Source organism: Eubalaena glacialis, chromosome 3 (assembly GCF_028564815.1).
Source record: "Eubalaena glacialis isolate mEubGla1 chromosome 3, mEubGla1.1.hap2.+ XY, whole genome shotgun sequence".
NCBI classification, from domain to species: Eukaryota; Metazoa; Chordata; class Mammalia; order Artiodactyla; family Balaenidae; genus Eubalaena; species Eubalaena glacialis.
In genome coordinates this window covers 25,043,583-25,062,460 of record NC_083718.1, presented here as the reverse complement: position 1 = coordinate 25,062,460, position 18,878 = coordinate 25,043,583, and the positions used below count along the sequence as shown (strand labels likewise).

General features: G+C 33.1%; 1 protein-coding gene across 4 annotated transcripts in view; it reads left to right on the top strand.

Moving 5' to 3' along the window:
• The window catches only part of CDC42BPA (CDC42 binding protein kinase alpha), a 326,370-nt gene that overhangs the window by 268,681 nt on the left and 38,811 nt on the right, over positions 1-18,878 (top strand). For 2 of the 4 annotated variants that reach the window (XM_061187370.1, XM_061187368.1), the window contains 2 exons: positions 559-635; positions 16,558-16,662. In XM_061187370.1, coding sequence (XP_061043353.1) covers positions 559-635; positions 16,558-16,662 — 182 coding nt within the window. The remainder of the gene's footprint in view (positions 1-558; positions 636-16,557; positions 16,663-18,878) is intronic. The other 2 variants (XM_061187371.1, XM_061187369.1) reach the window with 1 other exon arrangement.

Genomic DNA, 18,878 nt, shown 5'->3' with positions numbered 1-18,878 from the left:
TTTTTCCCAGATAAAATTTTTTAATTTCATGTAATTTTTGTCAATAAATCAGTAAATGAAATCAGATTGAGGCCTTAGCAAAAGTTTTTTCATAATTAAATAAGTTTGTTATATCACTGCATTTTTTAATAAAAGATTATTTATATTAATATATACTATACGCTTGATGAGAGTATTTCAAAAAGGAAACCTTGTTTGGTGATAAATTACCTTAGAAAAATCAGGCATAACGAGGGTCCTATTTTTAAAATTTTCTCAAGAGTACCAAAACATTTAATGTGCTTCTTACAGTGTACTGTATAGGAAAAGAAATTCAGGAACTCAAGTAAGTCAAGAAACAAGTATTTCATGGAGTCTGATGTAATTTAACTATTGAGTGATATTCCAAGAAACACTAGTGTATTTTAGTTTTTTAAGTATGTGGAGTTAATGATATTAATTGGTTTTAAAATACAGTAGTTTGCGAGCAGCTTTTTAATAGATTCAGACAGGAAAGGTTATCCATGAAAATTAGTCTTAATTGTTCTAGTTTTAAAAAAAGTTGCTGCTGTCTTCTAGGTATAGAGCACCAAGACTCACAGCATTCTTTCTTGGCATTTTTGAATACGCCTACCGATGCTCTGGATCAATTTGAAGTAAGTATTAAACTTTTCATATATCCTCTGCAGTCAATTTAAAATTTACTTTGTGATTTAAAATTTATTTGCAATGAAACTTTTATTGCATCCCATATAAGAGGACCTAGAATCTTATATAAACAAAAACGTATTAGGAAAGGAATATGTTCTGCAATGTTATGGAAACTTTAATCATAAACTTTTCTTGTGTTTAAGAAAAATCTAAGAAAGATCTAAATAAGAGGGTCGTTGATAAGATTTAAAAGAAATTTCATCTCTTTCCCTGAGGAACAGTAAGTGCAGAACAAATCCTAACTTTAAATAATTTTGACACTTTTCTTTTTTCTCCAAAGCACAGAGCCACAGTAAAAAACAAGTGAAAATGTCAGAGCTCACAATAGGGCAATGCTGGTTCTAGTTCCAAATCAATTCAGTTTTTTAGAAGTATACCAAAAGAATGCTTTTTGTTAAAAGTATTACATAGAGTTTATTTGGCACACTCCATTATAATGAAATAGTGATTATATGACTCTGTCATTCTTTGGTACTTAAATTCTTTGCTAGAAAAAAAAATTAAGATATGAAGTATATTTTTTATGTCGGAAAATTTAAGTTAGTGATTATAACTTAATCAACAAATAATCATATGTCTCTGTGCAAGGCACTGTTCTAGGTGCTGGAGATACAGTAGTGACCAAATTGACAAAGTCCTGCCCCTCAAGAAGCTTACATTCTAGCAGGAACGATTAGAGGCAGAGATTCTGTTGCTTACTTTTAGTTGTTGCCTTCTGGAGTGCTTCCATTTAATTTGATTATTAATGAGCTTCAGCTTAATACATTTTGAGCACAGTATATGAATTGTATTTCATTCTTTTGGGAAAGGAAAAAAGAATCACTCTTTAAAAAGTAATTAATGAATTTCTAAGTTTCTTGAGAAACAATGACAGTGACTACTTTTCTCATTTATTTATTTGAATTAATGTCATTTGCCTTTCAATTGTTTTACAAAATTTTTGATTTATTATTTGTTCTTATTAAATTGCTTCATCCATATTTTCTATTTTTTTATTGCTGTATTCGTTAAATAGGATTCCTTTTCTTCTTCCTCATCTTCACTGATTGATTTTTTGGATGACGTAAGTCTTTGATTTTCAAACCAATGCATCCTTCAGTAAAAGAGATCAGTGAATTGATATGAAGAATTTACCTAGTAATGCAGTCAGTTTTAGAAATATCACACTTGATAATTTGTGAGCCAAAATGTGCTTCTTTCTTACTTTAAATACAGTGAAGAGTTATCATTATTAAATATAATAAAGTAAAAGTGTACTTTTAAAAATGTGCTGTCCATCAGAGAATCTCTGTAGTTCCATTCTTTGCAACAATTCTGAAGACTGGAATGCTTATTTGATTATTGTCACTATAGATATATAGACATAAATAATTGCTCATTTTTGTTTTTCATGGCAATTTCTATTTCACATTCCCCTTTTCTTTTCAGCACTTTACTATTTAGTTTATATGTTAGTTAAAAGTAAACCTCTGGTGGTATAATCAGAACAAGTGACACGTTTTATTAACTCTTCCAGTAGATTTTATCATAACACAATAATTGAGTACAGATCAATTTTTAATGCTGACAGAATTTCTCTTCTAATGTAAAAAATGATTTTAGTTAATATATGCACTATATTCACTATAAATTGACTGCATTATCATTTCCTCTCTTAAATTGATTGTATAGATTTAATAATTTAGAAGTTCCTAATGTATAGTGTTCCTCTCTTTACAGAAATACCTGACATATACATTCTCTCTAATCCACATTAAATGGCACAATAATTCTTGTTGTAAAGCATTGTATTATCCTGTTGAACACTCTATCTTTACAGAAATTTGGAAATAAAATGGGTTCAAATGCAAATATTGTGCATATAACTGTTTTTAAACCAGGGGAAATTCTTTAAATGTTTTATTTTTTGTGTTTTGTTAAATATAATTCTTATATTGAGGAGAGTATTAAGCATAATTTTCTACTAAAGAAAACTCCTGATTTTTAAGTGATTTTTTTATTTCTTTGAAATATTTATACCAAAGTGTGCACCTTTCCATTCTAAATGGAAACTATTTTATTATTCTTGAGACAAATAATTAAACTAGCTAATTCTGCAGCGTGATAAAAAGAGAACTCTTGATGTACAATAATATTTGATGTTATAATCTGATGTATATTTTACTATTCTAAAATACTCAGTGTGGTATTTCCATACAGATAACATTCACCTTAAAAAGAATGGGAAGGAAGTTTGAACAAATATTTTAATTGTCCTTTCTCCTAGAAGACCATTTACATTTTTCTTTCTAATAAACTCTTCTCTACATCCCTTTTTCCCCCACAAAAATCTTTGAATGTACAACACAGGAGTAGTATGTATTTTGGTAGATAGGTTAGCTCTTCTCAGCAGAAGCACATCTCAGCCCACTCCTATCTCATCTCTGCTCTCATATGCTGTCTTCTGCCACCACCCAGCTGTAGTGTCTGTTTCCCACTTTTACTTTTCCTCCAGACGTACCCTTTCTTACCCTTCACCCACTATTACCCAGCATAGATACAGTTCAGACATACATGTAAATTGTAAAGTAGTACAAAGGAACTCCTATTATAAAGTAAACCGGAACTAAGTTCACAAAGGCTGCTGAATCTTTATGATTCAGGCTCCGGCTCTTCAAGGGCGTGGTTTTTCTCTCATTTGCTTCCTAAGCGCTTTCCTCTCAATTTATTGCTTAAGCACTTAAGTTGATTCAAATCCTGCCTCTGCCACTTTCTAGGTATACAATTTGGAGCAAGTTATCTAACCTTTCTATGCACTGGTTTGCTCATCAGACAAACAAGGATAATAATAGTACTAATCTCATAAGGTTGTTTGAGAATTTAAAGAAACAACATATGTAATACCCTCAATAATATTGGTTATTATTTCCTTACTCTTAATAGACCAGTTCGCCTCCATTGCTGTGTTCTATTTAGCTTCCTTTCTTGTCCACAAGTTCAATTTCACTTAAGTACTTTCTTAGCTCTTCACCACTCAGCCTTCCACTTACCACCAATGTGCATCACTATACTTTTCTTCTGTTGAATCACATTACCACTGGAAATGATTTTTACGTGTCAGGGCAAAGGCCAGCAGTAACCTCCCATTTAAAAAAAATATTTTGTATTCTTAATTCATATTTTATGGCATAAACCTCTTATTTCTCTTCATACTTTGTAACTGTGACCACCCTTCCCAGCATTATCATCCGTTTCACCCTCAAAGTCATAATAGAATGTTGTTTTGAATAATGGTATTCAATCTTTGGCATGCTTGGGTTCAGCATCCAAGATATTTAGTATAAAACTCAAGTTCTATAGCTTCCTTTCTCTTAGGCATGTGGATTCTTAAGGATTAAAATAAATCTTGATTGTTCTTTGTGCCCAAACTAGTTACGTTGTTGTGCATGAGGTTTAAAATATGCGACTGCACTCTATACTAAGTAGACTCTGTCTCTTAATTAATCCATAGGACACATCCTCTGCTCATTCTTTTCTTTTTTCTATCTCATTGGTATAGAAAAGAAAAAGATTATGTTGAATTGCAGTGGAATTTGTAGGTATAGGAGGGAATTGAATTGCAGTGGAATTGAATTGCAGTGGAATTTGTAGGTATAGGAGGGAATAAGGTTAGTTTTAAGCAAAATTGCACAAATGAAGTTTTCTTTTGTGTCCACACATCATTGACCTTCTCCATCTGCCCCCAGTAACCTAGTGCCCTCATACTGCCCTCCAATTCTTCAGAGCTTTATCACCAGTGCCGCCCCTCCCCCAAAATTACCTTCTAGTTTTTTCCTTAACCCTCCCACACAGGCCTATTAAAACTATAATTCTTTTACTTAAACAGTACACCTAATCACTCTCCTACCTCTAATTTTTCCTCAGTATGTTTTACCTGTTATTCAAAATTCAGATGAATGCTAGGATTTGGGGCAATACGGGAAGACATTTGGAACAAGATGCTTTCCTTTTAAGTTACACTGTTTAGACAGCTCTTGACAGAAGAGAAAGAGTATGTGTAACACCAGTCCCTCCTTCCCTCTGACTCAGGCACAGCGAATACATTCTCAGCATTCTGTTTCTGTAACTCAGCGTTTGGAGTTTTCTACCTGTAGGATAATAGACTTTTCAAGGAGAAGAGAACCTTAGAAGATCTTTAGTCCAGTGGTTTCAGTAATTATTTACCACAGCACTCCCACTAGTAGATAGGTTACTCTCCCATTAGTGAGAGTGACTTTTTAGGATTCTCAGTCTTTGGAGTAATAGGGAAGTGTTGACAAAAGGGTTACATGGCATTCTTTAAGGCAAATAAAAGCGGGGGGGGGGGGTGAGTTAATTTTGAAAGAAACTGAGACCATTTTGATTAGTGGTCCCTTGGGTAAGGCACTCCCATATGAGTTATTGAGATAGCAGTCGAACAGATACCAGGATCCCTTCTGCTGTGGAAATTATTTCCTCTTTTACCCTCATCTTTCTTAACCCCACATGCCCAATCCTAGACTGCCTGTGATACTGCATATTAGGCCCAGCGTCATCCTGCAGGTTACAGGTGGGGAGAGGAAATGGAGCTCAGCAGCTTAGGTTTTCCCCCATCTGTTCCCTTCATTCCCATGGTAGCAGATCCAGGGATCATCAGACTAAGCTTACAGGAACTTCCCATTCTGTTCAGTTCATTTTCTCCTTCTCAAGTGAACCCCCAAAATGCTTGACTTGACTATATTCAAGGAATACTAGTTATAGTTACATAAATGAAGAGTTGCTGTTTATAGTTGATAAACATATTGTTATATATATGAAACATATACTAGGTAAGTTTTGAGTTTTATTAAATTACAGTTCTGTGCTCTGTTCATTTAGCCTAAGTTCACAAAAATGGAATTTGCCCATTTATCTGGCAAATGCGAATGTATCAGCTTGCTTTTTGGAGGTTGTCTTACTCTAGTGTACTGAGGAAAAGAGTAAATCAAGGAATTAAAGCTTTAGAATATAAAGGTCAGACATAAAGGAATAGAGATAATACCTTTAGTCCAACTGTCCAGTACTCCTAATATCGTGTTCTTTTCTTGCATTCTGGCATATTAAGAGAAGAGTAGCCTGGGAGCATTGGCAAGCTGAGTTCTACTCTTGGTTTTGGCCTCATATAGAAGCTTACTAAGATGTCCCAAAATATTTAATTTCAGTCCTGGCTCCTAGGTTCCTTCATTTATGTCTTGCCTTTAACATTGTTCTCCCTCCTAGGTTCTTTCATATTCTGTCATAACCAATCACAGAAATCTGGGCTTGGCAGCATAGGTTTAGCTGTATCTGGGAAAAGTTGATCACACGTGAGAATCAATGGAAGACAAATTTCTAAAACATGCGTTGTAAAGAGTTTTTAATCCTACGACCAAAGCTAGGCCTAGATCCTTCTGAGAAATTATGACATTTCTATAATTTCCTCCTTTAATACTTGTTTTTTAAAACTTCAACATGTTAAGCACAACCTGACTTGAAACTCTCACATTTCAGAAGATTGGCATATGCAATTTTTCTCTAATTTAGGTAGTATGTTATATTGTATATTATATGTCATATATTATATCAATAATATATTTGGGTAACTAGAGGAAAGAACCATGACTACATAGTCTTTTACCTCTTTGGTATTTTATTAAATAAGACCTCTGGCATTCATTAACTGAACCTTAAAATCTATTAGCCAAATTCTGTGTCCACAAGATAAATTACTTCTTTTGGTTTCTGCTTACCGTGCTTACCTTCCATAATCAGCCTTAAAGTTCTGGTGGCAATTTATAGACCTAGATATAAAAAGGTATATGATTGCATATTAAGAAAATGTACTGGTTTCCAATGCTTGCTATGAAATCAGTTTCAGTGTTTATAGAAAACCGTGGTATGTGTAGGTATGTATAAGAGTGTGTGTGTTTTCCTCTAATTACACCATCAGGAAAGTGTAATTTGCTCTTTTCTATTGAAATTATAAAAATGGTCTGACTTCTAGGTAGCCACCTGGAGAAGAACATTATTACAATGGTGATTTAGTATCGCTGTTAGCTTAGTGATACTAAATGCCAGCTTAGAAATCTTGTCCTTCATATGCAAAGATAGTTTTGAGAGACATTCTGACTTGTTTTTGGTATAGTGGTAATATAGTTTATTTTGAGCTATTCATGCTCTTTCTCATGGTTTTAAATACTCTAGACTTTAGGAGTATGGATAGCCAAAAACTAAGGGCTTCTCTATGTTAAATATTTTACCACTTTTTACATGTGTGGTACTCTGCTGTGCACAGTGGTAGATGCTAAGATAAATCAGACTTAGAAGTAGACCTCAAAATGCTTATCTTATTATTAGAAAAAAATACACAGTTAATGTATTATGTGAAGTAGAAAATGATAAATGCCATAAGAAATATTTAGGTTAAATATTGTAGAATTTCAGAAGGATTCATTCAATATTTACGAAGAATTTTAAAATTTACAAGCTTTATGCTAAGCATAATACAGTATTTCTGGCCCTTAAGGATCTGAGTCTGATGGAAAAGACAAACATCTAAATAATTATAACACCAATGGGAGCAGTACAATAATAAAAGATATGGACTGCATATCATGGGAATATAAAGGAGATATTATGGAGCTTAGATTTAATCAGTCCTATATGTAATAATTATTAAAAGGCTTAACAGAGGAGAAAGGTGACCAGTTTCCTTTTGGACAAGTTAAGTTTGAGGTGCCTGAGGGACATCCATGTGGAAATGTCCAGCAGATAGTTTTCTAGATGAGTCAGAAGGTTAAGGAAAAGGAGTGAACTAGCAGTAGAAATTTGGGAATGATCAACGTAGTTGAAAGTAGATTGAGATCTCCCAGGGAGAGACCGTAGCAAGAGAAAAGCAGTAAGTCAGAACAGAAACCTGGGATCTCTCACATTGAGAAGGGTGTGGGGGAATAGGACTCCAGGTAAGAGAAGGAGGAGCCGTGGTCACAGGGGATGACTCAGGAAAGTGTCGTGTCACGAAAACTAAGGGAGTACAGAGTTTTAAGAGGGAATGGTCAGCAGCCTCAGGTACAGCCAGAGATATCTGGTACCGTAGGACAAACAGGAGATACTGATCTTACCAGCATTTCATTAGGGTGATCAAAGCAGAAGCCAAATTGTACAGTATTGAGAAGTGAATTGAGAGGCTAGGAAGTAGAGACAAGTGATAGTATACCATTTTGAGAAATCTGACTGAGAAGGTTTGAATCCTAACTCTACCACTTAATCAGTTTTGTGACCTGTTGCAAGTTAATCTGTTTTCTTCATGTTTAAAATTGGGATCATAATACCTACCTTATATTAATCCTTCTATGAGGATTTAAAAAGTTAATATACGTAAAGTACTTTGAAAAGTACGTGTATATATTTTACACATGATAAAAGTTAGCTATTACCATTATTAAGGAAGAGAAGGGAGAGATTAAATGTTAGAGGAAGGGTTGAGGGTTGAGTTATTTAATGTTGGTTGTTTGATTTGGGGAAGTGTGGAGGGAGACAGATAACTTCCTGTTAATCACTGAAGGAATATAACCAGGTTTGAACCTGAGACTTCAGCCTCCACCGTAATGGAAGACTGACTGGACTAAGAAGAACCTGTTGAGAAATCTGCAGACTTTCTAATCCTGGTTTGCTATTAACTCTTTGGGACACAGTGTTTAAGTCACCTTCCATCCCAATTTCCTACAGGAAGAAATAATAGTTCCTGTGTACCAATCTGTCAGAGCTGTTGTACAAGTAAAACTGATCATCTTCAGTGATGTTTCTTATCCTTGAGGTTTTCTCTGAAATCTTCTGTAACTCCTATAGACTCAGTTTATAAATTCCCTCCTCTAGGTCCCCATAAAAATCTTGTACATCCCTCTTCCAGGTTCCCATACAAACTTCGTACATGTCCTTATTACAGCATTTGTCACATTGTTGATGGCATGATGTCTCCCCCACCAGTCTGTGAACTGCCATACCCTCTTTATCTTTTAAGTACCTGACATATTGTAAACACTCAGTAAATGTCAGGTTGAATTGAATATAGGAAATTGCCTGAGTAGAGATGGTATATATTTGTGAAACTCTATTACTTGAGCATCCCAAATTTCAAAAACTTGAAAAATATTTCTATATAATTATCTACTTATTGTTACTTTTTCTGAATTACTTAATTCTTTAATGTCAGAAAGGTGAAGGTCCCTCTTTTGATTAAGCCTAATGTCTAGTCAGGATGGACAATATTGTTGAAGTAACTTTTTGTTTTAATTCAACATCAGTAGTTCTGAAGGCCTAATTTAGCTCTTATCATTGAAAAGAGTCATCTTTGAAAAGAGCAAGAATTTGGTAGATAAATGTCCGAAGCAAGACTAGTTAATTAAATATTTTGTTAAATGCTTACTAGCACTAAATCAGAGTTATTTAGACCTTTTTTGTGCTCCCATTTCAAGTTGCCACTACCGACCTTTCCAGAAAAGAAATTGGCCATAGCTTGATGGAGCATTCTTTGGTGGGTGACTGTTTGTGCAAGGTCCAGTGAAAAACTTTATTACCACTCTTAGACCTAGCCTGAGGAACTGTTTCTTTACTTTCCTGTCTTCCAGTTTTTCCTGAAAATACATGTACTTTCAACCTATCAAAAATGTGTCTTTATATGTATGTTTATATACTTTGTCTGTTAATACAGTATCAGTCATTGACAGTCATGTGTGTAAATATTTGTAACATAGTATTCTCCTTTCTTTGTTGAAGCGCTCTCCATCCTGTACTCCAGCTAGCAAAGGCAGACGTGTAAGAGACTATTGCACTTGCGTGCCCGTCCGATGCCCTCTCCCCCTATCTCTTATCCTTTTTGCCTGTGGTTGCAGTACATGCTACTGTTTTCGTGCTGTATTATTACATTTATTGCATGCTTTGTGCTGCTGCTCCTGCTGTTGCTACTCTGCTTTTCTGTACTTTCTTTTTTTTTTTTTTTTTTTCTTTTTTGGCTTTGGCCGCAAAGCTTTAGGAATGTTCATATAAATTTCTGTAACCAAACTACTAAAATTATAAGGTATCTTTTTTATTTTGATTGGGTAAAAGAGTGATCCGAAAGTATGCTTTCTAAGTTGGTCACATACAAAGTAAATGAGTTTCTCAATAATCTGATGTAAGCAATTATGTGGAGATTCTTAGAAATTTTAATGACGTAGAAAGAAAGCTTGATAATTCATATTATGCAAAATTCAAAAAAGATTTGGGATAAGGTATAGATCTTACTGATGATAATTTTATGTAAATCAGTTCTGGAGAAACCTTTGATAGATTTTTTAATGTAGTTCTAAGTTATATTCCCAAATATCTTGTATCTAGAGTTTCAAGGCAATGATGTTGATAATAAATCATTTATATTCTAAGATATTTCCAAGATTTAAAAAAAATTTTAGCATTCCTTATACATGTATTGATAACAAGCTATAAACATCTTCCTATGTTAAGGCTAGTTCAGTGTTTCTCAATCTGAAATGGGCCACACACTACCTCTCTACCTCTATCCTGCAAGACTCTGATGTGCCCAGAGTGGGGAATCTGTTTGTGAAAAGGTCTCAAATTTTTCTAAAGCAGCCTCCACCCGAACACCAATATACACACATTCAAACTCACTAGTTGAGAAGCTAGCTGACACTGCTTGCTCTGGTTTTCATATACAATGTAAATAACAACATTAAAAAGGAAAATCTGTGATAGATACAAATTTAAAATTTCTGCTTGTTGGCTTCATGATCATTGGTATTGATCGACACCTTAAATCCAGAATTTCAGACTGGGAAAGTTCTAAATCAGGGAATTATCTGGTTTATGGAAGGCATGGTAAGCAATAGAGTGACCCACTGCTTCCTGTACTCTTATCTTTCTGGTGTGATGGAGGGTTGATTGTAAAATGAACACGATTAATCCTAATATAGCGCATGTTTTCAAACTACTGTTTAACAATGAATAAGCAGTTTCAGATACCAGTGGTATGGCCAGTAGAACTTCAACTGCAACTGATATCTCATTAATTAATGAAGTTTATGAAAAGATTGCTGGTCAACTGACTTATTGATTATTTTGACATTTGTACAGAGTTAAAACCATTGGGTATTTGGATTTATCCAATCTGAATATATGTTCATTGGTATCATAAAACCTCTAGAAGGGAAGACCAAGATGTTGTGTGCCCCGTTATATTAGGTTCAAATCATTAGCCTGTGGATTGACTACATTTTTATCTGTTTGATTTTCAACAAATTTATCATTCAGAGAGGTTTTGTTTTTCTGGTTAAATTTATCATAGATTAGTTATGTCTCTTACCTTGTAGACTTCTGGGTGCTTTGACCACCCAGAACATTTCTGTGAGTCTTTAAATAGGAAAAAATTTTGAGGGAAATAGCTGTTATAAGACCCCTGCTATTTAGTCTACATTTTTATTCTATAGGATATAAATAAGTCACACTTAACCAGAGCCTAATGACTTATAATTACATATGATTTTTTTAAATGCAGATGTGATAGGCTTGGTAATTTGCTTTCCAGGCTTCCTTTAATTTTTCCTGTATTGAGTATTTGACAGATAAGAAGTCAGCCACTTAAAAGTGGTAATGTCTGTGAGGGAGATGACTGAAGAATTACCAATTATTCAACAGTTAAATAGAAACATAGAATAGTGAGGAACCTTAATAGTCCCTGGGAACATCCATGAAAACAGTAGGGCACAAATAGTTACCATTCCTAACAGTGGCCTTGAATCTAACAGTGGCATACAATTTTATGTTATTACATACTGTGTTTTTAGACAAGAAATGTACAATACTTTCATAAATTTAAAATTCTCTGAATGAAATATCATATAAATGAGGTATATATTTGTATTTCCCATGTACTCTAAAGCCTCATTTACAATTTAAATAATGTTCTTTTTAAGTGGCGTTATTTAATTAATCATAGTGTAAGAAAGATTTGTTATTAATGTCATTATTAATGTCTGAATACAGATGGTTATGGAAAGGTTCATAGTGTTTTCATTAATAGTGAGAAACACTGAGTATCTATTAGATTATTCCTTCAGAATTTAAAGCAGAAATTGTAAATAGCCAACATGTGGCTGGACTTTCTTTTGTGTTTTCTTAGAACATGTGTAAATTCTCCAGAGTAGATATTCAAATCAATAAATTGAAAATAACTTAAGGAGAAATTTTCATAAAGAGAAACAAGTTATATTATTTGTAACTAGTAAGATTACATTTACTAGTCATAACCTTCAGTAATTTATTATTTGTTTTAGAATGATAAAATATATTTACTGTTGTCCAAATGACATAGACAATGTCCAATACTGTTTTTTAATCATAAGAACAATTAACAGAAATAACTATATCACTAAAAGCTTGAGTTATAAAGTGTTTCTGAATATTAAAAAATTGGATTACCTGCCACTTTGTTTCTAAAATACTCCCAGCTACAGGATAAAGAAAATTGATGAAAACTGGATTTTTTCTTTTAACTTAGAGTTTTTTATTTACCAGTACAAAACAACACGTTAGATGTAAGCTATTTTTTAATCTATATCAAATTCGTATCAAGTGTTGGTATCTTTTTACTTTAAAACCAGGTTTCTTATATGAATGTTTTTCTATTTGTACTTGTTCAAATCTATAATTATTTTTGGAGTAGAAAAGACCTGTTGATACATGTTCAAGATAAGTAGTTTTTGATCCTTTTGTTATTTATAAGAAGGCCATATTGCATAATTTGAGAAATTCTTGATTAGTGGGTCATCTGAAAATCAGATGTGAGCCAAGGTGGAAAAAAACTTTTCTATTTTATAATACCATACTGCTGTAAAAATACATTTTATGCTTTATTCATTAGAGAAGTCCTAATAGATTCAGGAAACATTATGGACTTTTTACATGACAGTGTTATGCATTATGGACAATACACTGAGATTCAGTTTTTCTGCTTTTTTTTTTCCCAAGCAGTAGAGCAGTAAGTAAAACTGACATTAGAGTAGATGTTTCTAATACCTATTCATCGGAATAGCTCCTTAAAGTATGTTTACTTAGAAAAAGAATCAGTTAATCAAAAAACAGAAAAAAAATCACATTTACATGAAGAGGTTTCTTATTCTTCTCAGTAGATGGCAGCTTATAAATATTGAGTGAATTGCTTATACTATTCAGTTAAGATTTGTTTCCAAGATCTTCCTTTGGATTATATCAAAATATACTGTCCAATTAATATTAGCTATTGTTCCTTATTATTTTCCCTATTTTATTATTCTTTCTATAATCATAAACCCAATTATGAATTGATATCTCTGCTATTGATGTATATCATATTTATTAGCTTTTCCTGCATTATTAATTCAAGTCATTGCTTACATTTAATGCTGTAATTTTTAAAATAATACAAAGAATTTTTAACTTCCTTGGCTTTAATATACTATTAGTGATTATATTTGTTTCAAAGGTAAAAGTAACTAATATGCTATTAATCAATTGCTTTGCTGTCATTTTTATATCTGAATCATTGCCAATTAATTATTAAAATTAATTTTAGGCTATCTGTAAATCCTGGCATATAGTCATTGAGTATTCTGAAAGTTTAGTAAAATTAATTGCTTTTTAGTAACTAGAATTACAAATTAATTATAAACGCATTGGTAAGCATGTAATTATAGATAAAATTAATAACATCTTGAAAACCATAGTTGTTTTGGGGTTAACACTTTGATGAAGAGAATATGTAAGTGATATTGTATTTTTCTTGTTACTGGTAACCTCTTTTGAGATATTGTTTACACTGGTAGTAATCCAGAAAGGAAATGAAATATTAAAATCTATTAATCTAATTAGCTATTAGCTTCTACTAGAGTCTTTTAAAAGACCTGGGAAGTTTTTTTAAAGTTTGATATTCAAGACTTTTTTGCCATGAGTTTATTCATCTTTACCAAACTTTTGTGTCCTTGTCTTTATGAGAAACACACTTGGAAAATAAAGTGGTAATTTTTAAACTTCATTTATACTTGCATGGTTTTTTTAAAATCACAGCATCATTGTAAATGGCATTGTTCAACTCTTTAATAAGGTCAGTTAATGCCATCTCAAAATATTATTTCAATATTTCTTACTTTGAATTTTGTTAAACAAAACTGTCTTGATTTTGTTTAATCTCTGGAATTTATTTTTACTTTAAGAGCATAAAGCTCCAAAAAGCTAGTGTGGAAATTTTCATTATTCTATTTTACTATAATTAGGATGGGTTATTTTTAAAATTTAAATGTTTTCCACTTCTGAAAAGCCAGTTTTAACCTCCTTCAGCTAAGAAAATCATTTTAAAATCTGCTCTCATTTCTATTGTTTTCTTTCATTTTATTGATGAGTTAAAATTTTTTAGGAGAAAAAGATTTATAATGCCAGTAATTCTTCAGAAGGGCCAAGAGGTATGTGCTAAAAGCCTCAGTCATTCCTTAAGAGTCACTGATTTGTGTAATCACAGATTAAACTGATAGTGTTTTTTTTCTTGGCCAATATCAAACTGTCATAATGTCACATTTTCATAGGGTCATGAAACATGCTAGTAAATGTTTTAATGATCAACTTGATTTTTAGGTTTGACAATTTTCATGATGTGAACCCCCCCTTTAGAGCACATATTGGCAAAATGGCTTAAAGTGGTATATTCTAATTTCAGCACAGGAAAGTGTATAAAACAGTGTGTTCAACTTCTGTCAGTATGTGTCCATATGGCACAAAGAGCAAGCCTGCTTTAAAATTTCAGCCAGTACTGTTGGGAACAGCAATGTCTTGCCTTTCTCATTTTTGAAGAATTTTTAAAGTAATTGGACCCAGAGGTACAAAGCCACTATATTAGCTATATTAAATTTGCTCCTCCCAGAAAATTGAGAATCACTGTCTTATTTTAAAATCTGCTTCAAGTAAAATGGAACCAAATTGTTTCTGAATTCTCTTTATCACCTTTTTTAAACACAGCACTATCCTTCACACAGGAACTTCTGATTTTATGTCTTTTAATTAATCTATGGGCTAAAGGCTTTTGTGTGACAGGTCAGAAGGTTAAATTTTCTTAAAATAATCCAATTTTTTTTACAAGTAACAAATCCTCTATTTGGACACTTCTTTAAAACTTTATGAGATCATTAACTCTTGATTATTTGAGTCAGTTTTAAAATTCTTATTAGTGTAAAATGTATCAGTATTGCTTATCAATTCCATTTTAATCGAACCTACTCCCCCATGGACTTTTTATTCAACTTGCAATTTATATAAACTTAGGGAAACCAGAAGTAGATTTTTAGAAAATAAAAGACATTTTGCCTTATTCACAACTTAGGGTCATATTTCAGATTAACAGTTTGAACTGATAACCTTCTCCATGGCTGTCCCTCAGTAAAATTGTGAACTAGGTAAAATTTGTCTGGAATCCCATTTTCTTCTTTCTTTTACTCTCCTGTTCCTGAGCAAAGTTCATTGTCAGTCTCCATGGTCACTAAATTGCTTTGACTATCTCTACTGTGGAGTTGCCTTGGTACAACCAAAAGAGTACTGAATTTGGAGTCAAGAGATGAGATTCAGGCCTGGCTCTCCCACCTCATAAGGCATACTAGTTTTATGAAATTATCCACATCACACACACACAGCTGACATACAGCTGGGATGCATCTGTTCAATGGTTCAGTTTTTAAAATCTGAAATACTCTCCTAGCTGTTAGTACATAGCTGTTACTCTAGGTCCCCTAGATGCCCTTACTGAGATCCTTCCTGTCCCGGATTCTCCTGAATCCAGTAGCTAAAGGTTTAAGGCCCGGCTGCCAGCCATCTTAGTCCATCCCACCAAAGTCCTGCCTTGCAGTTTGCCAGAATACCTGCCCATGCCCACCACCAAGGGAGGCCACAGGTGGGCACCAGCAGAGGGCTACTCCAGTATTTGCCAGCCCACTAGCCAGTCCCTAAAATAGTAACCATAATAATAATAGAGAAAAAAATTTTTTAAAAACCTTTTTAGTACGTTTAAAATCCTTAAGCTGATTACTCTTTTTATTGATTTGTAAATCAGTAAATGCTGATTTACAATAAATGCTGACCTAAGCATTGTTCTTGCTGCACAACATATTTGAAACAAATTCCCTAACCTTCCCAAGTTGTCTTCATTGCCTTTCATTTAAAAAACCCAATCCTGGTAATTTTGAAAATTGCCGAACTGAATATATATCATTGATCGGTGTGTTCCATAGAATATTTTATGCTAAATTTTAACCCAAAGCATCTTCAGTTTCTAAAGATACTTGGTTAGAAGGGTGCCACTGAGTATAAGTGCCAGTATTTCTACTGCTGCAAAATAAGAGAATTTAATTTAGTGACAAAGCTGATAGGTTTGTTTCTTTTACTTTCAACTAATGCCTTGTAGAGGACCCAATTTCATTCTTATCAAGGACAAACTTATTTGTAATCTGCAGTACATATTTCTATTAAGTACTCTGCATTTATTTCACATGTATGATTTATTTTGTGGAATACAAGTAAGGAACATACAGTAGCTCGAAGTAAGAGATCAGTGGTGAAGATTGGAGCATTTTGTTAACTATTGTTATCTTGACCTTTGTTTAAAGCTAGTGGTTATGCTTGTGTATAATGACACATCCCTAATGTGAATATTCAAACTAAAGTTTGTTATTCTCCTTTCTCAAGAATGTTATCGTGATCATGCCTTACAGAAATTTACTAAGAGCTGCACACTGTTTAAAAGTGATTTCTTGGGTTTTTGTTTTTCCTGACTTATTTTCCTAGACTGATCCCGTTGAGAACACATATGTACGGAATCCGAACGTCAAGTTTTACATCCAGTCAAGGTCCACATCTCCTTCCACATCTAGTGAAGCTGAGCCAGTTAAGGTGCCTCACTGGAGCAGTCTTGCTCCCCAACTTTTCACTTGTGTCAGGAAAGAGGGACTTGCAAAAACAAGTGAAATCTGACTCTCTTCTTTTAATCAAATGTATTGTGTAATAACTCACAGTATATTGAAGACCATTACATTTGACTGATAATATAGATAGGATTATAAAACTGAAGTAAAAACTGGTCCCCCCAAATTCAACCCAAAATAGACAGAAATTTTATTTAATTTTAAAGTAGTCTTTATCTTAAGTAGAGAGCTATATAGAACAGAGGACAGAGTTGTGTGAATTTTGGAATTATCAGATAAAAACTCTGTGGACACATGGCAGTGTCAGGTGCCATTCTCATATTTTAATTCTTCTAATCAATCTAATAAGATATGACATAACTGTTACTTCATAAGTAGAGCTTAAAATTGCCACTGCTGGCAACTGAATAGTTTATTCTAACTGTTAATCAGCAATAGGCATCCAACCTTTTAATATTTAAATCATGCCTTTTAATAGTGCAAAAACAGTGTTGTGTTTGCACCTTATGTAAGTAAATGGTTTTAAACAGCCAACTGGCCAACTTTCTCAACAAGTCAGAAGGATGTATTATTCCTCAGTTTAATGCTATCCTGCCTCAGATGCAGTTCTGGTTATTTACTCAAGCTTTACAATTCTGACATGGCTCCCTTGTTTCCCATTTGGTCATCAGACAGAGCTGTGTCTAGTTTTCCAATAGAAGCAGATAGTCCCATTTTGAAAGCTGTCTGAAGTGAAGTTTGAGTTGTAGTCAGATTCTGACTTGGTTTTTTCCAACCCTGTGATAGACTGCTTGGTTAAGTCGATGATACCCTCTGATTTTAGATTTTCATTGTTTTAATATTTTGAGTGTATGCATTTTTATTTTAATGTTAAAATATTTAAAGCATACAGAAAATAATATTATAAACACCCACATAACCACCATCCACAGATTTAACATATGTGAACATTTTGCCCCAAAATTTGTATTAAAAAGAAAGAAAATATTCCAGACAGTTGAAATAACCTTCCCTATACCATTCCCCCTCTCCTTTCCCAGACATATCTAAATACCCTGAAATTGGCATACTCTCTTTCTTCCTTACTTCTACATGTTTATTTCATTTGTATCCATAAACAATACATAATAGTGTTTGTTGTATATTTAAATTTTACACAAAGGTTATCTGCATTTTATACAGATACATGTCTACTTAGTTCATTCATTATAACTGTTGCATAATATTTCATTGTATGAATATACCACAACTATTTATCCATTCTCCTGTTGTTGGATATTTAGGTTGTTTCCAGTTTTTTGTTATTACAGTCGTTGCTGAAGTGAACATCCTAATAGCTATCTGCTTTTGCAAATGTGCAGAGTTTGTTTAGCATATATACCTAGAAGTGGAATTATTGGGTTGTGTGGAATATGCATTTTCAGCTTTAACTAGATCTTGTCAAATTATTTTCCACAGTGGTTGGACCCGTTTTCACTCCCACCAGCAGTGTGTGTGTGAGTGAATTCCCTATTTCCCCACATCCTTCCAACCCTTGGTACTGTCAGACATTAACTTTTGTCTATTTGATGGGTATAGAGTGGCATTTTTGTTTTAATTTGCATTTCTCTGATTTCAAGTGTTATTCAACATCTTTTTATATGTTTATTGACCATTGACGATTTGCCTGTTCATGTCTTTTTGTCTGTTGTTCTATTGAATTATTTTTCCACTTGTTTTGTAATTGTTCTTTATATATTCTGGATACTAATTCCTAGCTGGCTATATGCATTGCAAATATTTTCTTCCAGTCTGTGGCTTATTTTAAAATTTTATTTGTTGTATCTTTTTGTCTTGCAACAGTTTTTATTTTAAAGTAGTCATATTTGTCAGTCTTTTATGACTTCTGCTTTTTATGTCTTTTTAAAACAGTTCTTCTCTATGCAGCAGTTATAAAGATTTTCTTCCGTATTTTCTTCTAAAAGTTTTCAAATTTTGCTTTTACATGTTTAGGACTTTAATCAAACTAAAATTTGTTGTTATGTATTATGAGAAATGGAGTTCTAATCTAATGTTTTTCTTGTATGAACCACCAACTCTCCTATATTTCCCCCATTGATGTGTAAATCTATCTCTGCTTTATATAAATGGGTCTGTTTGGGGATTCTCTATTCTCTTTCATTGTTCTTTTTGTCTGGGATTCTC